Raw genomic sequence first — 20160 nt, 5'->3', positions numbered from 1 at the left:
GCAAACCTTCTCAACCCATCTCACGCCCCAAGCCTAGAGAAAGTCCCTGGCCCCGTGTGTGAGGTATCTCAGTTCCCCCTCACACCCAGCAGAGACTGAACATCTGAAGGATGCTCCTGCCTGCTCCTGAGTGCCACTGGCTGCCTGCTCAGGAATGTGGCCAGCACTCACCTATTGTGCTTGGCATCTCCTTCAGCCTCGGAGCAGCCTTTCGGTGCGTGGGCAGGAGCAGCCCTTCACTAGAGACGGGAGCAGACACGTGCTTTTCCTGGGAGCAGGGGGGAGTGGGGGCTTGGTTATTTTTGCTTTGCATTTTTTAAAAAATTCTTTAAGTGAACAGAAGGCTGCTTGTACCTCCCTGCAGCTCACTGCTGTAACGCTACAGCCAAACGCTTGGCAGCACTTCGGGGCAGGGATTCTGTACAATGCAGAACTGTGTGAGCAGAAAACACAAAAACCACCTCACAGCCATCAGCTCAGCCCAGGCCTAGCTCGAGAAGATGCTAGAAAAAAACCTCACAAAGAGCCCCTGAGGTCGGACAGACAGGGGCTAAGAAAGGCAGAGCTGTTCCTCCCGGAGCAGGAGCACTCCCAGCACAGGGGCACCTCTGCCAGCCTGGGATGGGCCCAGCGGGCGCCTGGGTAAACACCCGCTGCACAAAGGCTTCACACAAGGTGCAGGAACGCGTCCCTCGCTGTATACTGCTGTCCTTCTTGCACTTATTTTGGGAAAACAGGAAGCTCATTGATTTGTTTGCAGAGGTGGCCAAAACGGGCCCGGGGAAACAGCTGTCCTGGTTCAGCATTCCATGTTTTACACCACAGCCTTCCCGCAGGTCTCAGGGATGCAGATTTGACTCACTGTGTGCCGGACTGAGAGTCAGCAGAACAGTTCTGGAGCTGAGCTCTTCTTGTGACACTTCATTGCTGAAAAGGGAAGCTCTGACCTCTCTTGCTGACGTTCAAAGACCACAATGTGAAGCAGCACGAACCAGGAAAACATGAGCCTGTGTGATTTCCGACCCGTGCGCTCTAACTCAGTGAGAGTTCAATCCTGTGTTTGCTGCAGCAGGTCCAGCAGACAGGAAGCAGGATCTGTGCAGAGATCCTGCAGCTCCAAGGCAATCTCCAACAGCCAGATAACATTTCACTGAGCAGGGACACTCTGAACTGTTTTCTCCAGCATCAGAAGCAACGGCTTACCACGAATTAATGTTTCTGGACTGGGGAAATCCAAAGAAAAGCTAGACTAATGCAAACCCCAAAACTTAACCAGTTCCAGAACGCTGTCCACAGGTCACTTCCATCTGTGAACCGTTTGCACTCCAAATTTGTCACAAAAGCTGTTTGCTGGATTACAGACCACAGGTCACCTCTGGTCATGAGTAAGGAGGATCCTTCTATCCAACAAGTGTCCAACCGGCCTTAGATCTCACTTGCTGACTGCGTGTGAGCACACGAGTCAGTTCAGATCAGGGATTCCCTCTCTGGCTGGAGCCATTAGCTCAGACCCACCCTATGCACCCAGCACGGGCAGGCCCAGGCTGTGCTGCTGTTCCAGGTGACTTTGGAAGTACCGGGGTAGGACCCAGAGCCATCCAAGTCACCAGCACTGCTTGTTCACATACCTGAAATCACTGACTCCCTCCACTCTGCAGCAAATGACACAAAAAAACTTTAGCACACACAATGACAGCCACACTGTTGTGTGTTGCACATCTTCCAAGGTTTAATAGACACAAAGTGAGTCCGTTGTACTTAAGACACTACAATGATTTCATTCTATTGCATGTCCTGACCCAATTACATTTCTCAGAGTACAGTATTGAATAAAAGTTTGGTAGCTTTAAAATTAACAAGTGTGTGAAATCCGTAAGTAAAATAAGCAGCAGCAATAATTTGGGGGATTTTATCAAGAATAGCTAATTTTAAGTAATAAATACATTCCGAGTTGTGGTTTTTGCTGTTCTCCTAGTTCATTGTCGTCTGACTGGTCAAATTCTCATTCTAGGGTAAGATATCCTTAAGCCTTTCCTGCCAGCCTCACACCAGAAGAGCCTCCCAACTCCGCATCCCGGTGCCTGTCACCTGTCCCGGATGAAACGTGGAGCACTCTGACCAGGAACCTTGTCCTCCCGCCTCCCGGCAGCCTCCGGGTTCTCCTGGGGAGCACGTCAGGGTGTTACAGACTCGGTGACCCTCTAGGAGAACAGCTGTGCTCGTCTTCTGTTACCTTGAAGAAAAGGGAGAGAGGGAGAGGTTACTGTGCTGGACTGACACACGCTCCGGCTTCCCTCTAAATATAGCCAGGAATTCTCCTGCTCCCAGCTGGCCCAGCAGGCAGAACCAGCAGTGGCCGCAGCTTGGGAAGAAACTTGTCAGGTTAACAAACACAAAGCAAGAGTGGGAATTTTCCCGAAGAGCGACGTGATATGAATTGCAGTGATGACAATAAATCTTCAGCGTGGCTTAAGGACTCCTAAGTCCCCGTTCAGGTGGGTTACTGTAGGTTAATCCACCACGAGTCCCTATGGAGCGTGCCACGTGAAGAACATCTGCCTCCAGTTTCCAAACACAATCTACAAAATAGGATTATTCTCCCCTCGAGAGCAGCCCTACAGAAGCTTTCCTAAGTACCTGCAACTGCTCAAGCCATCGACTGCTGCCGTGGTGCCCCAGTCACGTGCTCATGGAGAGCCAGAGCAGCCACATCACCTTGTTCTGCCTTGGGGGTAAAGACACCTCACTTCCCCACAGCTCCTCTGCCATAGGCTCCTCTTTCCTTCTTTCCACAGAATGGAAAGAGGGAGCACCATGGAGCTCCCAGGACAGCCCATGTCTCCCTGCTGTCATTGGCCCTGCACCAGGGACCAGCCACTGGGGCTGAGAGCTGGTGACCTGGGGAAGGTGCGTGCCCTGGAGAGAGGGACATGCCTGGCAAAAACTAGGGAAGAGAGAAGTCCTCACCTGTACCCCTGCGTGCAGGAGGGACTTGCACTGGCCCCGTAAGCCAGGTTATGATTTGGAAGCACTGGAAAAGCTCAAGGGGAGGATCCATTTGCCTTCAAGATCAAGTGAAGAAACCAGAAGACACGCAGAACAACTCGGTGATACAGAATCACGGAGAGAGAGAATGGCATGGAGAGCTCCACTCCCACTGAGGAGCTGCATCACAGCAGCTTGAGCAGCCCAGGAGTCTGACCAGCCCCCACATAAGTCCGTGCCACATCAACTCCAGTCCAGCGGGAACTGCAGGAGACACCAGCTCGGATCTGTGTTCCTGACAAACAGCATTAACGCTATTAAGGAACAGATCAAAGACCTTCAAATCCCCCCCCCAGCTGAGGTTTGTGACTTACAGAGCACAATGAACCAAGAACACCAAACACAGGAAGAGGATCACATCCCCAGTGCTGCTGACACAGCAGCAGCAGCGCTCCTGTGGGCAGGGGACCCAGAGGGACACTGATTCACCCAGACTCAGCATCCAGAATGATCCTCAGCAGTGCCCACACAATGGAATGCAAAGAGCTGATTCAATACACCGGGAACATCTGTCCCAAAAGCTGTACTGCAGAGAAGGGCTGCAGTCAGGTTTCACACAGTCCTTCAGTATTTGGCAGAATCGCCCCTGAGAAACTGGGAGGTCTCACCCCAGGGCTCTACTACCTACAGTCAGATTTACACAGAGTATATTGTACAAATCTGTATATACCTACAGATTTATACAGAGTATAAATCCACACTTCATCTTGAAGGACAATCTGTTCATTTGCCTTCTGATGAACAGAGAAACTCTCAAGAGCGACATAACAAACTCCCTTGCAGGTTTCTCACCTTACACCTACCAAAGCCTTCCATGAGGCCCATTGACCCGGAACAATATCCCTCAAATGGCTTTGAGAGCACTGACCCTTTTGAGACAGATTACAGAGTGAGACAATCTGGTCTAAACAGGAAAAAGTGCATTTCCTGGCTGAGCAAGTCCTCAGGCAGGTTGGATTCTTAGGAATTTCTCACTTGGGGGAAGGAAACATCACACCAGAAGCAGGATGCCAAGCAGCTCCCAGGGAAGGGTCCTGCCTGTACCAGGGCAGACACTGCCCCTCCATGGGGACAGGGATTGGGGCCAAACCACAGCTGCTCAGGGAACTACCTGGGGCAACTATTGGGGACTCTCTCCTGTGGGAGCAAAAAGTTGGTGCTCCCAGCAATATCGCAAGCTGCTTTAGAACAGCTGGATGCTCCACAGCTTGGAATGCCAGAGCCTCAACACCCAACTCAGCACCCTGTGCCTGCAGGGGGGTGGGTGTCTGTCCCCAGCAGAGCTCCACAGCCAGGCTGGGTGGGGGACAGAGGCCACCCTCTAAACAGAGAGAGAGAGCTCAGGTGTCTGTGCAAGCAGAGCAGACCCAGGAGTTTTCAATGCGTTCAAGACAGTCCCTTGTATGCTCTCACTTCATCCCTGGGAGACTTTAAAGATTTCTGTTTAAAAAAAAACAACCTTCCAAGGTGGAGCAGCAGCTGAAGCCCCACATTCTGGGCCGCCTCAGTCCACATGTGAGTAATGAACACGACACAGGTTGACTCATGACAGCCTGGGTGCTAAGTTGTGTGTCCAAAGGAGAGCCAAGGCAGCTCTCCTGAAGCCAAGTGCTTGTTTTTAATTAAAAAAATGAAGTTTTGGATCAAATAAAGCCATTCACAAATCCAGATTTAACAGCACAGTACAGTGCAGAAGACAATTTATAGGTTGCTGCACCCCAAGTGTGCCCAAGAAGCATATTTTGAGAAATATTTTCTAATCATAAAGCAATTCACAAGAGGCTGTAACTGACCATCAACAAATCAGTCTTCCTCCAGCCATCTCCCCTTGGGGGAAGGGCAGAGTGGCTGCTACTGGTAGCAGACTGAGAAAGTCCTTTCTTCCCATGCCTTCCTCCTGAGGGAGGGAGTGGGTGGGGGTTACTGGATGGTAGCTAGGATACCCATCTCTGGCCCACTGAATGGCATTTTGGAACCATCTCCAAGTCTCAAGGCACCAGAAGACAGCTGACTTGAGCAGGCTGGCAACTATGTTCTCCAACACTGGAGTTCTCAAACTCTATCATCCGAGCATCCCTACTACAAATCCTGCATCGTGGTCCAGGGTTTCGGAAAGGGCTTTCAGCTTTTGGAAAGGGCTGTTTTCTGCATGAAAAAATGGCTTAAGTTATTGGCTTGAAACAAAACAGAGCAAGTCATCACTCACAAGGGAAGTCGAACTAGTGATTTGCTACAATTCATTTCTTCAGCTGCAGAGAGCACGCGGGAAACGTGCTTTATAAAGAAACGCAGGCTGGCTGATCCTGCACTAGCACGGACCTAAAACAGATGAAACAGGAACTGGTATGTCAGTGAAGGCACTCGCTCCTTCAGAAATTCATCACCTTAATGAGAAGAGCCTTCATTAAAACCTGCCCAGCTCCTCCCTTCCAGAGACACATGCATCGTGACCGGGGAATGACACGGCTGACGTGGGGCAGCCACGGGGTTGTGGGACCCCTGGGGACCCTCTCCAAGGTGAGGGGAGTCATGTTCACCTGCATGGGCAGAGGAGCCATGCATGGACCTTCACCTCACGCTGCATCTGCTGGGATGGGAGCACTTCTGCTGCCCATGAGCACCTCGGGGCAGGCAGGAGACACAAGCCACAGCCCTCACACAGCAGAGGGACATCGTCACCCGTGTGCGTGGCAGGTCCTACACTGCTCCTGCTCTGGCAGAGAAAGCACCAGGAGAAGTGAGAGCGTTCTGCAGCTGACTGAAGAGCTGGAGATTTGAAGTTGTGAAGAGCACAAGCCCTCCAGAAGTTGAGGTATTAAGCCCCATCTGTGTCCTCACCGCCGGTCAGGGGAAGCCTCTCTGAGCTGTACGTAATCTCAGGATGTGCAGAGTTCATTATCTGCCTAATGCAGAGCCCACGTGTTCCATACAGGTACACACACAGTGCAAAACAAATGCAGCAAACAGATTTAAATAAACTAAACCAGGCCGCAGCTCAGCCTCATCTAGTCTGCAGGGTACAGGCGAGCTGCTCCTGAAGTCTTTTACAGTAAGAAGTCAGAGTTTGTCACTCAGCCCACACACTCCTGTTCACCTTGATCCCAGTACCACTGATGGGGACTTATATGGATAAAACAGAACACATCAGGGCTGAAGAACAGCAGCTTGTAAGTTAAAGAACATTCACAACAATTTTTTGGGATCAAAGTCCTACCTTGCACACCTTAACATGAAAATGGGAAACATTCCAATGTTCAAGGACAGGTTGGACAGGGCTTGGAGCACCTGGTCTAGCAGAAGGTGTCCCTGCCCCTGGTAGGGAGGTGAAACGGGATAATCTTTAAGGTCCCTTGTGACCCAAACCATTCTGTGATTCTATAATTTGTGTCACCCCATTGTGTTACCATTAGCAATGCACAGCTACTGTGTGAAGATCCAGTTGGTTCCTCACCTGCAGGGCACAGGAACCCTTCCCTATGCAGAGCCACTGCCAAGTTTCCCAAAATCCCCAATTCCTTCTTGGCCCAAAGGAGCCTTTCAGTACGTGCACCCTGGAGGTGCTCAGTACTGTAGAAATTGTAGAGGCAGGACGAGTTCTGAGCCCTGCCTGGGAGACCACAGGATTCCCTCGGGGGTGCTTCACCCCTGTAGGGACCAGTGCTGCCCATACTGGGCTGCCCTGCAGCTGCAGCTCCCACCTTGCTGCTCTCTGTGCTTGCTGGGAAAAATGGGAATTGTAGCCTCAGTTTCAGACACCTCCACTTGAGTTCAAAACCCAAATGAGCAAATAAATGCAATTCAGGAAAACATACAGAAATTTTGAGTTTACATTACCTGAAAAAGTTTTCAAAGAAACCAGTTTCCATGTTCTTTGTTCAGACATCTTTCCCACTCATTGCCCCAAAACCCCGGCACATCCCCCAGTCCTGCCTGGACCTTGCAGTGCACTGTGGGCTGGTGACACCACTGAGGGACATGCACCCACCCACCCTGCCCACTGTGGGCACGCTTGGGCAGCACAACCAGCAAGAGGCTGAGAGCTCCAGCTGTGGCTCAGAGACCTCCAGCCCCGGGAGCAGCTCGCTGTGCTCCCAAGGGAGTTGCTAAGCCCTTGGTGGATACAATCTCCCTCAGCAGCTGAAGTTACAGCTCCCGTAAGCCGATCGCATTCCTGGGCATCGGCACAGCATGGGTGCAGTTAGAAATAGCACAATGTATGGCCTGGTGGCATTTCCAGAAAACACGCCTGGGAGCAGACAGTGGAGGGAGAGAGGGGCCACGGGTAGCAGGACGGAGAACAGCAGCACGGATCTGGGTGTCTCCAAATGCAGGCTGTGGGCACAGTGTGCTTTCGGGAACAGGAAGATCAGCGGGATGTCACCTGACACAGCTCCAGCCATCAGTGCAGGGCACACAAAAATGCAGCAGAGTCTATTTTGGACTCGTTCTCCCACCTTGTATTAGCGTGCAGAGACGCTGACTCCAAGACGTTTGCAGGAAGACTGAGAAGCAGTAATTAAGTCGGATGCCTGGTGGACTGAAGCATCTAGAAAGCAGGCCAACAAAAATCTCAAACATTCGTCTCCTGCACTGAAATATTTCACGTGACTAGGCAGGTGTGTTAAAAAAAACCCACGGCAATCACCACCACCGCTTTATATGAAGAGATACAACCTTTTTGTGCCACCAGTAGAACAGAAGAAAAGAGGTAAAAGAGGAGTGACTTATGCTGCTTCACAAGCGCTGGCAGCAGCTCTGGCTGCATGGACACGCAGAGCCCTGAATGTCTTTGAAGGTGAAGTCACAACACGACGTGCCAGGTTTTATATTGGTGGTTACTATAGATAGGGAGCGTGCACCAGCTCTGATTCTGCTGCACACAGTGGCAGTGTGATGGATGGCTCCATGTACTGACACTGAGGGTCTATTAAGCTCACAGCAGTAAAATTAAAACCTTCAGCATTTGCAAGTTTGATGGTTCCACAGCCACAGCTTGGGGGAAGGGAGGAGAGGGAGAGAGAAGAGGGGAAGAATAAAGGAGTTTCCAGACTGAAAAAGCAAAGGAATATATGTCTTGTAAACTTGTTTCATGCAGAGATGTGGATGAAAGCGGTTTTTAGAGGTTTTAGAGGTTTCTAGAGGTTTTACTGCATGGAAGGGCTGTGGGTAGGGAGGGGGATCTGCTATGAGGAGCCACTGAGGAGGATCACAGAGCACGAGACCCAGCCCTGTGACACAGCAGGACCTGCTGAACTTGCCAAGGGCCTGTTTCTGCAGGGACAACCCTCCCCACACAGGGGCTTGGAGCAACACACGCTCCTGGAAAAGCCCAGCCCCACCACATGTGTTCCTGGAGCAGGGACAAGGGTGGCCTTTGGAAACACAGGTCTCCTTCCCTCCCGTGCCCAAGCCTGTGGCAGAGCTGGAGCTGTGGCTACAGCTACTGCTCACCTCCAACAAAACATTTGTGACACCAACCCAAGGGTTCTTGCTCCCCCATCCAGGCCCTTGGATGGGCCTTCCCTATAACAGAAAGGTGAACATCCATCACTCTGGGCCAGCAGTATGCGGTCTCCTCCTGCCTTGTGATGGCTCCCTGATGTCACACACCAGGGAAGTTACGGGAAGAGCAGCACGAGGAGATGCTGAGCAGACCTGTCTCCCCTGGCACTACTCTAAACCAAGAGCGTCTCACAAGTCTGAGTTCTACAGGCTGCTCTCTGCCTGTTGTTTTTCCAGAAACTTGTTTTACTTCATTAAAACCCTGTCATTACCTGACTAGTACTCTCTTGGCAAAAAAAAAGCCTAAGGACAAAGCAATAACAAGAAGTGATCCTACCAGCTCCTTCAACACAGACCAAGTTTAAAAAAAGAATAAATCCAATTGTTCCAGTTTTAAATGCATCCAAAAATGACCTGCATTATTTGTACTTTTTTTTTCCAGTAATTACCCTCTGCAGAACAGATCACATGCCAGAAGACAAAGTTTCTCAACAGAAAGTGTCACCAGTCACAAACTTCTGCTATGCCCAGAATTAGCATGAGCGGTGTCAGTGCTGAAGGCACCTCCTGAACTCTTGTTCTGATGACAATAAGCCCTTGTGCCGCTGCTGGTGAATCCCAGCACGATGGATTTTATAGTGGTCCCATGCAATATTACCAGGTTGCCCAGAGAAGCTGTGGCTGCCCCATCCGTGTAAGTGTTTAAGGTCAGGTTAGATGGGGCTTGGAGCAACTTGGGATAGTGGAAGGTGTCCCTGTCCATGGCAGGAGGTTTGAAGGAGATGAGATTTAAGGTCTCTTTCAGTCCAACCCATTCTATGTCATCCTTCAGGAAAGAACAATCGACGAGCACCTGAAGGAAACGTTTCAGTTCTACCTTAGGGAAAATCAAAGAAAGCAATAAAATTCAATCCTCCTGAGTAGAGAGAATTAGGAACAGGCAATTCTCTGAAATGAGAAGTTTCATAAGTGATGTACCAAAATGCCAGACATGCTGGTCTAATGGGGAATCCACGTAAACATGACACATGGAACATGGGAAGTTGCTTGGTTCTGCTTTTCTAGTTTTGAGCAACTCAACTTCTTTATTCAACCATCATGTTGTCTCCAGCTAGGCAGACTGTGTTGGCAGCTCACCTCAGACATGCGTAAGGCAGGAAATCACCTGTGGAAAGCCAGCTGAAGGAGGCCAACAAAATGGTGATATACTTGTATATACCCATATATGCATGAGGAAGTTTGGCTGCAGAGCACAGAGGGAAGGAAAGGTCTGGTCTAATCCAGGCCACCCCACCATCTTCTTTTCATTCTCAACATGCTCTTCTTTCCCCCAGTTTAAAGACCCACTCTGCACCTCAGATCCCATCGTGTCTGCAATAACTCTGGCCTCTGGAGTAAGGGCTGCTCCTCCTTCCTGAGGCCCTGCCCTGCAGCCTGTCCCTCTGCATCTCCTGGCCAGGTCCTACTGGTACCAACAGCCAGTGTTTTTCACAGGCTGATGTGGCTGGGCAAGCACCCTCCCATTCTGACTTCCAGGTCTGGACTTGGAACTCCTCTTGGACACAACACTTTCCTACTCCCTGTGGACTGACCGGCATGGCCAGTGTCTGATCTGAAGCATTAGGTGCTTCTTCACAGAATCACAGAACTGTTAGGGTTGAAAGGGACCTCTGGAGATCGTCCAGTCCAACCCCTCACCCTGTCCCTTCTCCTCCAGCCATGCCAGGCCAGCCCACCCAGAACCCACAAGGTAAAGGATAGCTGTCAGGAATGGTGACATTCACTTCAGTTGTCCCACACTGCTCACACAGGCAGTGAAGACAGCTCAGAGAAGGATGAAATTTGCTGCTCCTTTAACCAGAGCACTGTCCAGAGGAGCCATGGATTGGCCAGGACTCTTCCACTGGCAAGGACAGTGTATTCCGGGCAGCAGGTTTATTTATACTCCTGATCAAGCTAACAGGAATTTGGGTCCAATCCAAACACTCTTGATATAAGAAAGCCAGAGTTAAGCAGCAGTTGAAGGGGCAGATGAAGCTTAAATGCTGCTGCTGCAGTTATATGCTTTTACCAGCTCCAGTGTCCAGTTGTCCACACACCCCAAGCACACAGAATAAATATACCGTGCTCTGATTATTTACTCCAGCCAGGTTTGCTGAGATGGGGTCATAACCCAAGCAAAGCAAGTCATTCATCACACTCAAGCAAGGGGTGAAGTCCCATGGCATAGGCTACAAAAAAAATTTCCTGTTTTCCTAAACAGGATTACAGGAGCACTGACCATCCCAGTCCCACCGCACTACGAAGGCTTAGATAAAGAGCAGAGTCTACAGGACCGGCTTACACACAGAGAGTCCTTCTAGCATGGAAGAGCAGAGAGTTCAGGGGACAACATAACAAACCGTGCTGAATAAACCAAAACCTTTGCCAACAAGGCTCTTCCTAAGGATAAGTTCTGTTTTTTCACAAAAAGTTAATCCCTCCCCTTGTCTAACATCAACTGGGATGACAGATGGTATTTCTATTTCCAATCACGCCACATCCTGTATTTTTAGGCAGCAAATTTTCATCCTGGGCACGGTTTTGATTGTTTGATGAGAAAGGGAGACCCATCCTCCTCCAATACAATCAGCTCCCATGCTTCCATTCTCACCTAATGACCTCACACAAAGAGGATGCAGGTGAAGCCCAAAAGAATTTAATTTGATCCAGGCCATTCCCCAGCACCACATGGACAACTTAGGCACAAGCCAAACATCAAGTGCTGTGAGAGATATTGAAACACTGCTCTCCAGTTAAGGAAAGCTTTTGGAACAATCATTTGGAAGAGCCATAAAGGGTCATCATAAGAAATCCAAACCAGAGGGGTCAGAGCAGGGGGAGAAAAGGACCCTCAAGGGCCTGAACTGTTCCAGGTGACTGCTGGGCATCAGCATGAGATGATAAACATCATCTCAACCCAATAGTAGTTTTAGTTCTTTGAACCAAAAGGTATTCCAAAGAAACTGAAAGCCTAGGGACTGTAAATCCTCCAGGCAAACGAAGCACCCTCAGTACTCCACGCAGTCTCAGTCTCAGCTGTAAAGTGCTGATACAGAGCTACAGGTTTATCATCTCTTTGAACAGGCAGTGCTGCTTCGTCATGGGATCAGCTGCCCTGCACTTCCCTCTGGGAACAGGGGCTCCAACTCCTATAGTCCCTCCAAAAGTCTGGAATTAAAGCTTCTCACCACCTCTGAAATTACCACCACCAACAGCCAGGTGCTAAAGTTTCACAATTGTCAACCTCAGATTTTATGGAAAAACAAATGCAAACAAGATTTAAAAAGCTTAAGGAAGGGAAGCCTTGATGGAAAGTATTGGTCCAGCAAGCACTCACCTGAAACTGGAGGCAAAGTTATGTCTCAAACTGTGTTAAGAGATCTCTTATTTCTGGAGTCAGGTGCTCGACTGCTTTCGCAGCTTCCGTGATCGCTTTCCGGTACATCCCTTTCTTCTTGCGATTAAATCTCAGTTTGAAAAATTCCGAGAAAGGAGACAGTTTTGATACAGATAAGAACGAAGTCGTCGGAGAACCAAACCATGACACCTTAGCTTCTCGCCACGAGGGTTCCCCGTTTTCCTTCTGGCTGAGGTTTATGTCAAGAACACGTGCTGGCCACCATGGAAACCCATGAATTTTACCCCAGACAATATCCCCCACTGAAACAGTCCTTCCATCTTCTGTGACGCATTTAGACACACTCTGGGTGTGCAGTCTGACTGTCAGTGGCGGCACAATTTTACGCTCATCTTTTGAAGATGAAGAGACGGAGGCATCATCACCAGGCAAAAAGTCACACAGTTCTGGTGATGTCACTTCTGAACTAGAAGACTTGGATTCGTCTAGACTGTCATTGCTACACACCGATAAACTAGAAGAATCTGCTTTTCTTTTGCGATAATTCATGAGGAAAGCCAAGTTATCGTGTCCGTCTTTAGCCTGGGGAAACCTTTTAAAGTCATCATCTTCACCTGAACTCCCTGAAGATATCTCGGCCAAACCTCTGTCAGTGGATTCATCATTGTAAAATGCTCCGGGATTGGACTCCCTGCTGTTCTGAAGGACATTGATTTCGTCAATCAGTTCTGCCTTATAAATTGAAACACTCTGGCCATCGCTGATGCGATGGGGCTTCAGCCGTATCTTTGGGGGTGGGACATCCACACTGGAATGCACTGGCCGTGTGAGCTTCAGTTTTGGAATGGAAGCAAGCTGGCTGCCTGCTGACTTGTCCATTAAACATTTGGTTTCTCTACACCGTTCAGAGTCCCTGGTCTCCTCTTGGTCCCCCGCTCCGTTCTGCAATACTCGCTCTGGACAGAACGGTTTGACCGAGCCATGGACCCGGGAAGGGATTTTTACCACTTCCCCTTTCCCTTGTGGGGTACTGTAGGATATCTTTATAACTGGTGTTCGATGTACCAGCTCCGCAGAAAACTTGTCATCCTCCCTCTTCTCTCTTTTGTTCCTTTTCTCCACGTAGTCAGAGTCGCTGTGCTTTTTCTGCTCCTTGTCCTGAATGCTCAGCTTCCTCCTGGTTTTGGTGTTCTGCCGCGGCGCCGCGTCCTCAGGGTTCAGGGTGTTCTTGCACTTCTCGCAGAGCACCTGCCTGGGCCGCAGCCTGATGGTGCTCATGATGAGCCTCCCCGGGTCTCTGTTCCTCGACAGGCGCCTCCTCGTTCTCTTTATAGTCCGTGGTGGCGGCTGCGGGACCCACTGGTTGTAGGTGTGGCGCAGCCAGAGGGGCCGGGGGAAGGGGGCTCCCTCGAAGTACGGCGAGTAGGGGGGCAGACCCGGTGGGGGGGGCGGCAGCAGCGGGGGCACCTGCTCCTCACCGCTCCCCTTGGGAGGCTTTTCGGCAGCGGGCAGCGCCTCCGGCTCACCCTGTGCACCATCCCCGCCGTCCGCAGTGCCATTAGTGCAGGCGCCGGCAGGAGGGTCCTCGTGCTTCGGGAAGGAGGATGGGAGACAGAACAATCCAGACCTAAAATGGGGTGACAAGGGCAAGGGGGAAAAGAAACAGTCAGGAGATTTGAAAAGTGGCAACCCAAAAACGCCGACCCTCCCACAACTTCAATACCAAGAACACAACATTCTCCCTTGGCTTTTAAGACCAGGCAGCCAATTCTGCCACTGAAAAAAGTAACAGCAGTGCAAAATATCAGCAAGGTGTCCTACTCTTTTGCCAGGAAAGCTACAGAGATCAAAACCTCTCTCTCCAAGAACACTTAGCACAAAATTTTGCCCTAAGAAGTTGTAGGTTTTATCCTGCAAAGCAGTTTACTGCATCAGCAGGCTGCTAAGGCCGAGGTGGGATGTGACAGGATTAGCCTTCAGGGAGCTATGAAACTGCACTTCTTCACACTGTACCTGCACGGTTGATTTTCCAACTTCTCGTTCCAAAACTGAACACCTTGACTTGGGTGCATAATTTGCACTTTCGAGCCACAGGTTCATGAGGACATGGCTCTGCTCCCCTCCCACAGTCTTTCCATGTACAACTGTATTTATTCAAATAAGGAATCCACTGCTGCTTCAGAACAGCAAGATTAACAATGATCATGTTCTGTCGTTCAAGGCCAAGTCTCACTACAGGCCACTGAAGTCTGGATTCAATATCTTCCCTAGATATTGACAAAAGCAGATCCTCTGAAATGCTGAAACCTGCAGCTGCAATTCACATCTCCACAATTTATGAATTTACGCCCTTGGCCTGACATTAGAAATATTGTGCTAACACAGCACTGGGACAGGTATCTGGCCTCAAACATTAACTCTGACCAGGCAGCATTTCCTGTCTTGGCTTCCCAGAGACCATTCTGTAGAGAACACACCATCACTGAAGTGTGGGGGCTTTTTAAATGAGAACAAAATGCTGTATTGGGGAGCCACGAAGGAGACTCAAAGGGATGGAGAACAGGTAAAAACCAAACACCACCCTGAGTTTAAAATGCTACATTCCCATTCCCCTCCATGCCAGCTACTGCTTTCTTTCCAACCCCCAGGAAGTAAGTGGGGAAGTTTCTTGGTGGTGTTACAGAGAAGGGGTACTTTGGCAAGCATTAGCAGAAGAGCACTGAAGAGGAGCTGGAGGCATCCACTCAGTCCCACACCCCTCACCAAGAGCAGCACAAAGCCACTGCCATGTGTTCACTGATGGAGAGGAGCCCAGAGAGTCCTTCCCCATTACCGAAAGAATGCAAGAACATGCTGTTAAATGACAGTTTAGTTTAACTGGGAAAGGATTAAGCTGTTGAAATCACATAATTTGGAACAAAATATTTTTGTTCTAAGAGGCTTTTTTAAACAAGACAACTGAGAACGTAGGTGTCTTCAAACGGCAACCCAGAAAGCCAGTACAGTTTGCGCAGCCAGAGAGAGATGTCAGCATCCTTCATAAAACAATCCAAAGTGAGACCATTTCTAAATGCACTGATGGCTACAACTTATGATTATTTTATGCAGTGAGGTTGCATGAGTTGGTCACACCACACCACTGCTTCTTGTGTGGACACAAGCCCACTCCCCCTGCTCCTGCAGACCAGCCTGGTCCCTGTCCGTTCCCACAGCCTGGCTCTGAGTGGCCAGGTCACTGAATCCACGTCCCGCCCCAGGATCCAGCCTGGCATGGAGCTCCTCATTTGGCACAAGTGGAGCACCTAAAGGGTAACTCATGGGGCGGTTTACCCCTGTAAGATTAACCTATCAGCACCCTGTAACCCTGCTGGGTTGGACACAGCCTCCGTGCCATGGAGCGCACCCCACAGGCCCCGGGCACTGCCCGCCCCAATTGTCACCCTGTGCCAGGGCACCAGCTCAGCAGGGAGGCCTGTAAGAAACCTGGGGACAAACTTCTCAGTAGGGCCTGTTGGGAATAGGACAAGGGGTGACAGTTTCACACTCACAGAGGGCAGAGTTAGATGGGATATCAGGAAGGAATTCTTGGCTGTGAGGGTGGGGAGGTCCTGGCACAGGTTGCCCAGAGAAGCTGTGTCTGCCCCATCCCTGGAAGTGTCCAAGGCCAGGTTGGATGGGGCTTGGAGCAACCTGGGCTAGTGGAAGGAATCCCCCGCCATGGCAGGGGGTTGAAACTGGATGACTCTTTAAAGGTTCCTTCTGACCCAAGCCATTCCATGATTCCATGAGTCTATGCAGCAGCGCCAGTGCTCAGAGAGAAGACATGACCTGCCTTGCCTGAGGGATTACACAAATTGCCATGCTGGACAACAAAGCAGCTTAAGAGTAATTTTCAGTGGCAGGACCTTCCACGTGGTCAGGTAGTGGCTCTGTCAGGAAGGCCACGGCCAGATGGGGACAGACAAAGTCTACAAACCCCACTGAGGCACATGATATCAAAGGACCACTCCTGTACTGGAAGTGTCTCCAAAGGCCAAGAGAACAGTTCTGCTAAGGAACTGTGCTTTTTCCACACCTTCCATGCCAGGTCCAGGCAGAGGTAAGATGAGCTCTGCCGTCTTGCCTGCCTGCCTGCCTGCCCACGAGACAGCCTGTCCCAGCCCTACATCTCAGGCACAGGGGGAAGGATAACAGCTGCAGAGAGGCTGTGCACTGGTACCTCTGATCTTGTCACCACATTGCCAGGTGCCAGCAGCACCTGTTCAGCATGAGTGAGCTCCTGCCACTGCCCAGGGCTGCTTTGGCTTTCTCTATCCCTTCACCCCACACACTCTGGAGGGGTTTCCCTATCCACCCACACTACAGGCTCTAGAGGGGTTTCTTTATCCCTCTAGCCTACACACTACGGATGGGGAAGCACTGACAGACCAAGCTCCTCGGGCTGCTTTGGCCCCGGGAAGGCCAGCTACAGGTGGTTAAGTCCTACCCCTGGAGAGCTGATCCAGCTGCTGTGCCTGCAGCCCCTGCTGCTGCCCCCCCAGCCCAAAGCCGCCTTCCACGCAGGCAGAGCTCCTTGTAAGAGGATTTAGTGCCGGTGTCTTTCCACCCACTGCAGAATAAGGAATGCTCCATCTGACACACTTGTCTTTGTAAGAGAAGCTCACATTTTCCACAAGGAGAAACACCACCTTTCCCTACGTCCCCAGACTTGTGTGCAACCCAGGATGTAGTTCTTGTACTTCTCGTGTCTGCTCACTGTCACTCTTGGTCCTGCAGACCTGAGCCCACCCAGCCAGGGTGAAGGTGCTAGAGGTGAAGGTTAGGGGCAGGAATGCTGTGCAGGTGTTCAAAGCCAGGCTGGACGGGGCTTGGAGCAACCTGGGAGAGTGGAAGGTGTCCCTGCCCATGGCAGGGGGTGGGATTGGATGGGATTTAAAGTCCCTCCCAACCCAAACGAGTTTGTGATACCGTGATTAAAGCCGCAGGAAATACTGTGTGATGGGATTTCACCCTGCTTGTAATCCCCCTTTCTGGGGCAGCTGCAGCCAAATGGACTCAGTTACCTCAGCCCAGCCTCTGCTTGGAGCAGGAGATGCAGTCCTCTGATTTATGCCCGGGCATAATTAAAAAACAACTAATTGTAAGTTCAGCTGCAAAAAAACTGCCAAGTCTTGTTATCAAAAACAGTGTAACTGCAGTCAAAACGCATTTAAATCTCCGCTCAAGCGTGGACACTGTGGAGCTCATTTCAAGCAGAGCCAATTTATTAGAAGCAAAGAACTGCCAGTCACTGGGCAGGCCCTGGTGCTGCTGCACCACCCAGGCTGTGGCAGGAAGGGACGCCTGCAGGAAGGACACGGCCGCTTTTTTCTGCAAATAATTCCCCAGCAGTTGGAAAGTCAGGCGTGACTGTTCCCTACACCCCCACCCCCCTGCTCCTAAAGGCACAGGGGAGAAGGCAGGGTGCAGGCAGGGTGCAGGCAGTTCCGCTGCCCACACACCTGACTGCAGGTTGAGACCCCGGGCAGGTGGGTTTGGGGTTCAAACCTGTGCCTGCCTTTTGTGGCTAAAATAATGGAGTCATCTGGCAGGACTTGGACAGACAGGGATCCCCTGGGTGCTCAGGGTGGCCTCTTCAGCCCCCCATGGCACTCTCTACATCTTAGGAGAAATAATAATGGAATTGCAGAATGGTTTGTATTGGGAGGGACCTTAAAGCTCATTCAGTTCCAACTCCCCTGCCATTGGCAAGGACCCCTTCCACTAGACGCCACACTGCTCCAAGCCCCATCCAAGCTGACCTTGAACACATCCAGGGATGGGGCAGCCACGGCTCAGTAAAACAGATTCATCCTCTCTGTAACGCTAAACCCACTTTAAACCACAAAAGAAAGCTGAATAGCCACCACACAGGCCTTCCTTCTCTTTTAGGGTATTCTCTTTCTGTGCAGGTAAAACAATCTGCTGTGGTGGCTTCTCTCCTGCCAGTCCTGTCCCACTGCCCAGGGGGTACAGGGAGAGCACCAGTGACCCCACACATGGAGAGGCTGACGGGACATGGCTCCATCAGCCAGGCACAGCAGGAAGGGACACATCTCTGTTTGGGGCACTCCAAGTTCAGCACAAAGCTGATAAATTCCTGCTGCCTTTGGGACACATCCTGACCTTCACCTTCCAACCACTGCCAGACCACCACCTCATGTGCTCTGTTGTAGGACGAGCAAGGCCTCTCTTCCTCTCCACGCCCCAAGCCTGGGGGGTGCTTTCAGCCTACTGCCTGTGCTCACCACAAGTCCCTGTGGTTCACCAGGAGCCAGGCACCTGCCACACGCACACTCTCACTCCCTTCTTGCTCACTGCCAGAAGCAGAAGCCATGGCTCTCACCCACGTGATGGCCACCACATGTCACAGTCACCACGGGCCAGGCAGCACTGGGGACCCCCGAGGGCAGGATGTGGCCCCAGGGGATGGCAGCAGAATGAGCTCCAGACCTGGACCACAGCCCCAGTGCTCAGGTGGCCACTGGTCACCCTCTCACCAGCACAGACCAGGGTTACCAGTGGCAGGGCTGGGGCAGCAGTAGGCTCCAGAGGTGCCTTCAAGCCTGCAAAAAACAGCGGTCTGGTCATTTCTTGGACCCACCGGGTCAGAGAGAGGAAGAAAAAAAGCAAAATAATAATGGAGAAAGGTTAGGGTGAAAAAATACGGCTAAAAAGAGTGTCACTGCAGAGGATGTGAATGCGAGAAGATAGAAGCAGCTGGTTTGAGGGGCTGGAGGGACACCAAAGGTCTCAGGCTGAGACCAGACTCCAGGCTGGTTTATGGACTCCCGGCAGCCATTGGTGCCTGAATACTTTTGAAAATTGTGCTCCAGTTTTCCAAGATAGCCACGTGAAACTAAACAACTGATAAAACTGAAGCTCAGAAGTCCTGCCCCACACATCTCCCAGGAAGAATCGGGGAGGTGAGGCTGCTGTGCTCCCACGCAGTGCCGGCCCGACACATCCCTTCCTGAGCACACAGACACCAAACCTGCTCCTCAGAGCACCACAGCCCAGCACCAACCCCGACCACAGCCTCGGACAGCCTGGCCTGCTCCGGGGGGGAAACAACACCTGAGAACCAGGGCGGAGGCGGGGATACACACACACGAGGGATGGGGCTGGGGTGATCCAACGCGGGTCCCTGCAGCCCCAAAGCCTGTGGGTACCCTGTTTGGAGAGATGCCCCTCTGGGGTCCCCGGGACCTCAGGCTATGCCCAGGGGGGCTGCTGCTGCTGCGGCCACAGCCCAGGGGGAAGCAGGGGGCACTGCGGGGCCCGCAGGAACCGGTCAGGCCCCGGGGCTCTGCCGAGGGGCTCCGGGCTCGGGGGGAGGGCGGGGAGGGCAGTGCCGGCCGCGCTCCGGGACACGCTCCCGGCGCCACGTGCGGGGCCGCGGCCGGTCCGGCCCCACCGGGCCCGGGGTGAGGGCACCCCCGCCCCCCCCGTGCGCCCCGGGCCGGTCCCCTCGGGCCGGTCCCCCCCGTCCTTCCCCCCCAGTCCGGTGCCCCGCGCCGGTCCGGCCCCGCCGGGGCGAACAAAGGGCGCGGGGGCAGCGCGGCCCCGCAGCCCCAGCCCCGCGGCCCCCCTGCCCGCGGTGCCCGCGCCCGTACCTCTTGGAGCAGTCCAGCAGCACGCCGGTGAAGCGCCGCTCGCCGCAGCTCAGCGTCACCACCAGCGTGTCGTTCACCATCTGCTCCACCAGCACCGGCACCCACGCGCCCACCCGCGGCGGCGCCCCCGCCGGCTCGCCCTGGGCCCCCCGGGGCTGGGGCTGGGGCTCGGCCATGCTGCCGCCGCTGCCGCCCGGGGCCGCCGGGCCGGGCCGGGCCGGGCCGTGACCTCACGGGCCGCCCGCCGACACCGCCCGTGACGTCACGGCACCGCCCCGCCGCCCGCGTGACGTCACAGCCCCCGCCCCGCGCCGGGGCACGTGCGCGAACGGGGGCGGGGCCGGGCGAGAGAGGGGCGGGACCGGGCGGGGAAGGGGCGGGGCCGAGGCCTCGCGCCACCTGGCGGCTGATCCGTGCACCGGCACCACCCGGGGGCGGAGCCACGGCAGGGGCGGGGCCACAGGAAGGGCGGGGTCACAGTGGGGCGGGGCCCCTTCCCATCGTGGAGCAGGGATTCGAGCGCAGTCCCGCCCACCAGTGCCGTGCCAGCTCTCGGGG

General features: G+C 52.6%; 1 protein-coding gene across 1 annotated transcript; it reads right to left on the bottom strand.

The window, feature by feature from the left end:
- Positions 1-1704: 1704 nt before the first annotated feature.
- PWWP2B (PWWP domain containing 2B) lies at positions 1705-19778 on the bottom strand. The gene is made up of 3 exons (XM_027900540.1): positions 19603-19778; positions 11927-13574; positions 1705-2233 (listed from the first exon to the last, which is right to left on the bottom strand). The coding sequence occupies exons 1-2, from the start codon at positions 19776-19778 to the stop codon at positions 11945-11947; spliced, it is 1806 nt and encodes a 601-aa protein (XP_027756341.1). The 3' UTR covers positions 1705-2233; positions 11927-11944.
- Positions 19779-20160: the final 382 nt, after the last annotated feature.

The sequence above is a fragment of the Empidonax traillii genome, unplaced genomic scaffold (assembly GCF_003031625.1).
Source record: "Empidonax traillii isolate 1590-97213 ecotype Southwest subspecies unplaced genomic scaffold, ASM303162v1 scaffold738:size396264, whole genome shotgun sequence".
NCBI classification, from domain to species: Eukaryota; Metazoa; Chordata; class Aves; order Passeriformes; family Tyrannidae; genus Empidonax; species Empidonax traillii.
Note: the sequence above shows the minus strand (reverse complement) of the source record. Positions and strands in the feature narration are given on the sequence as shown.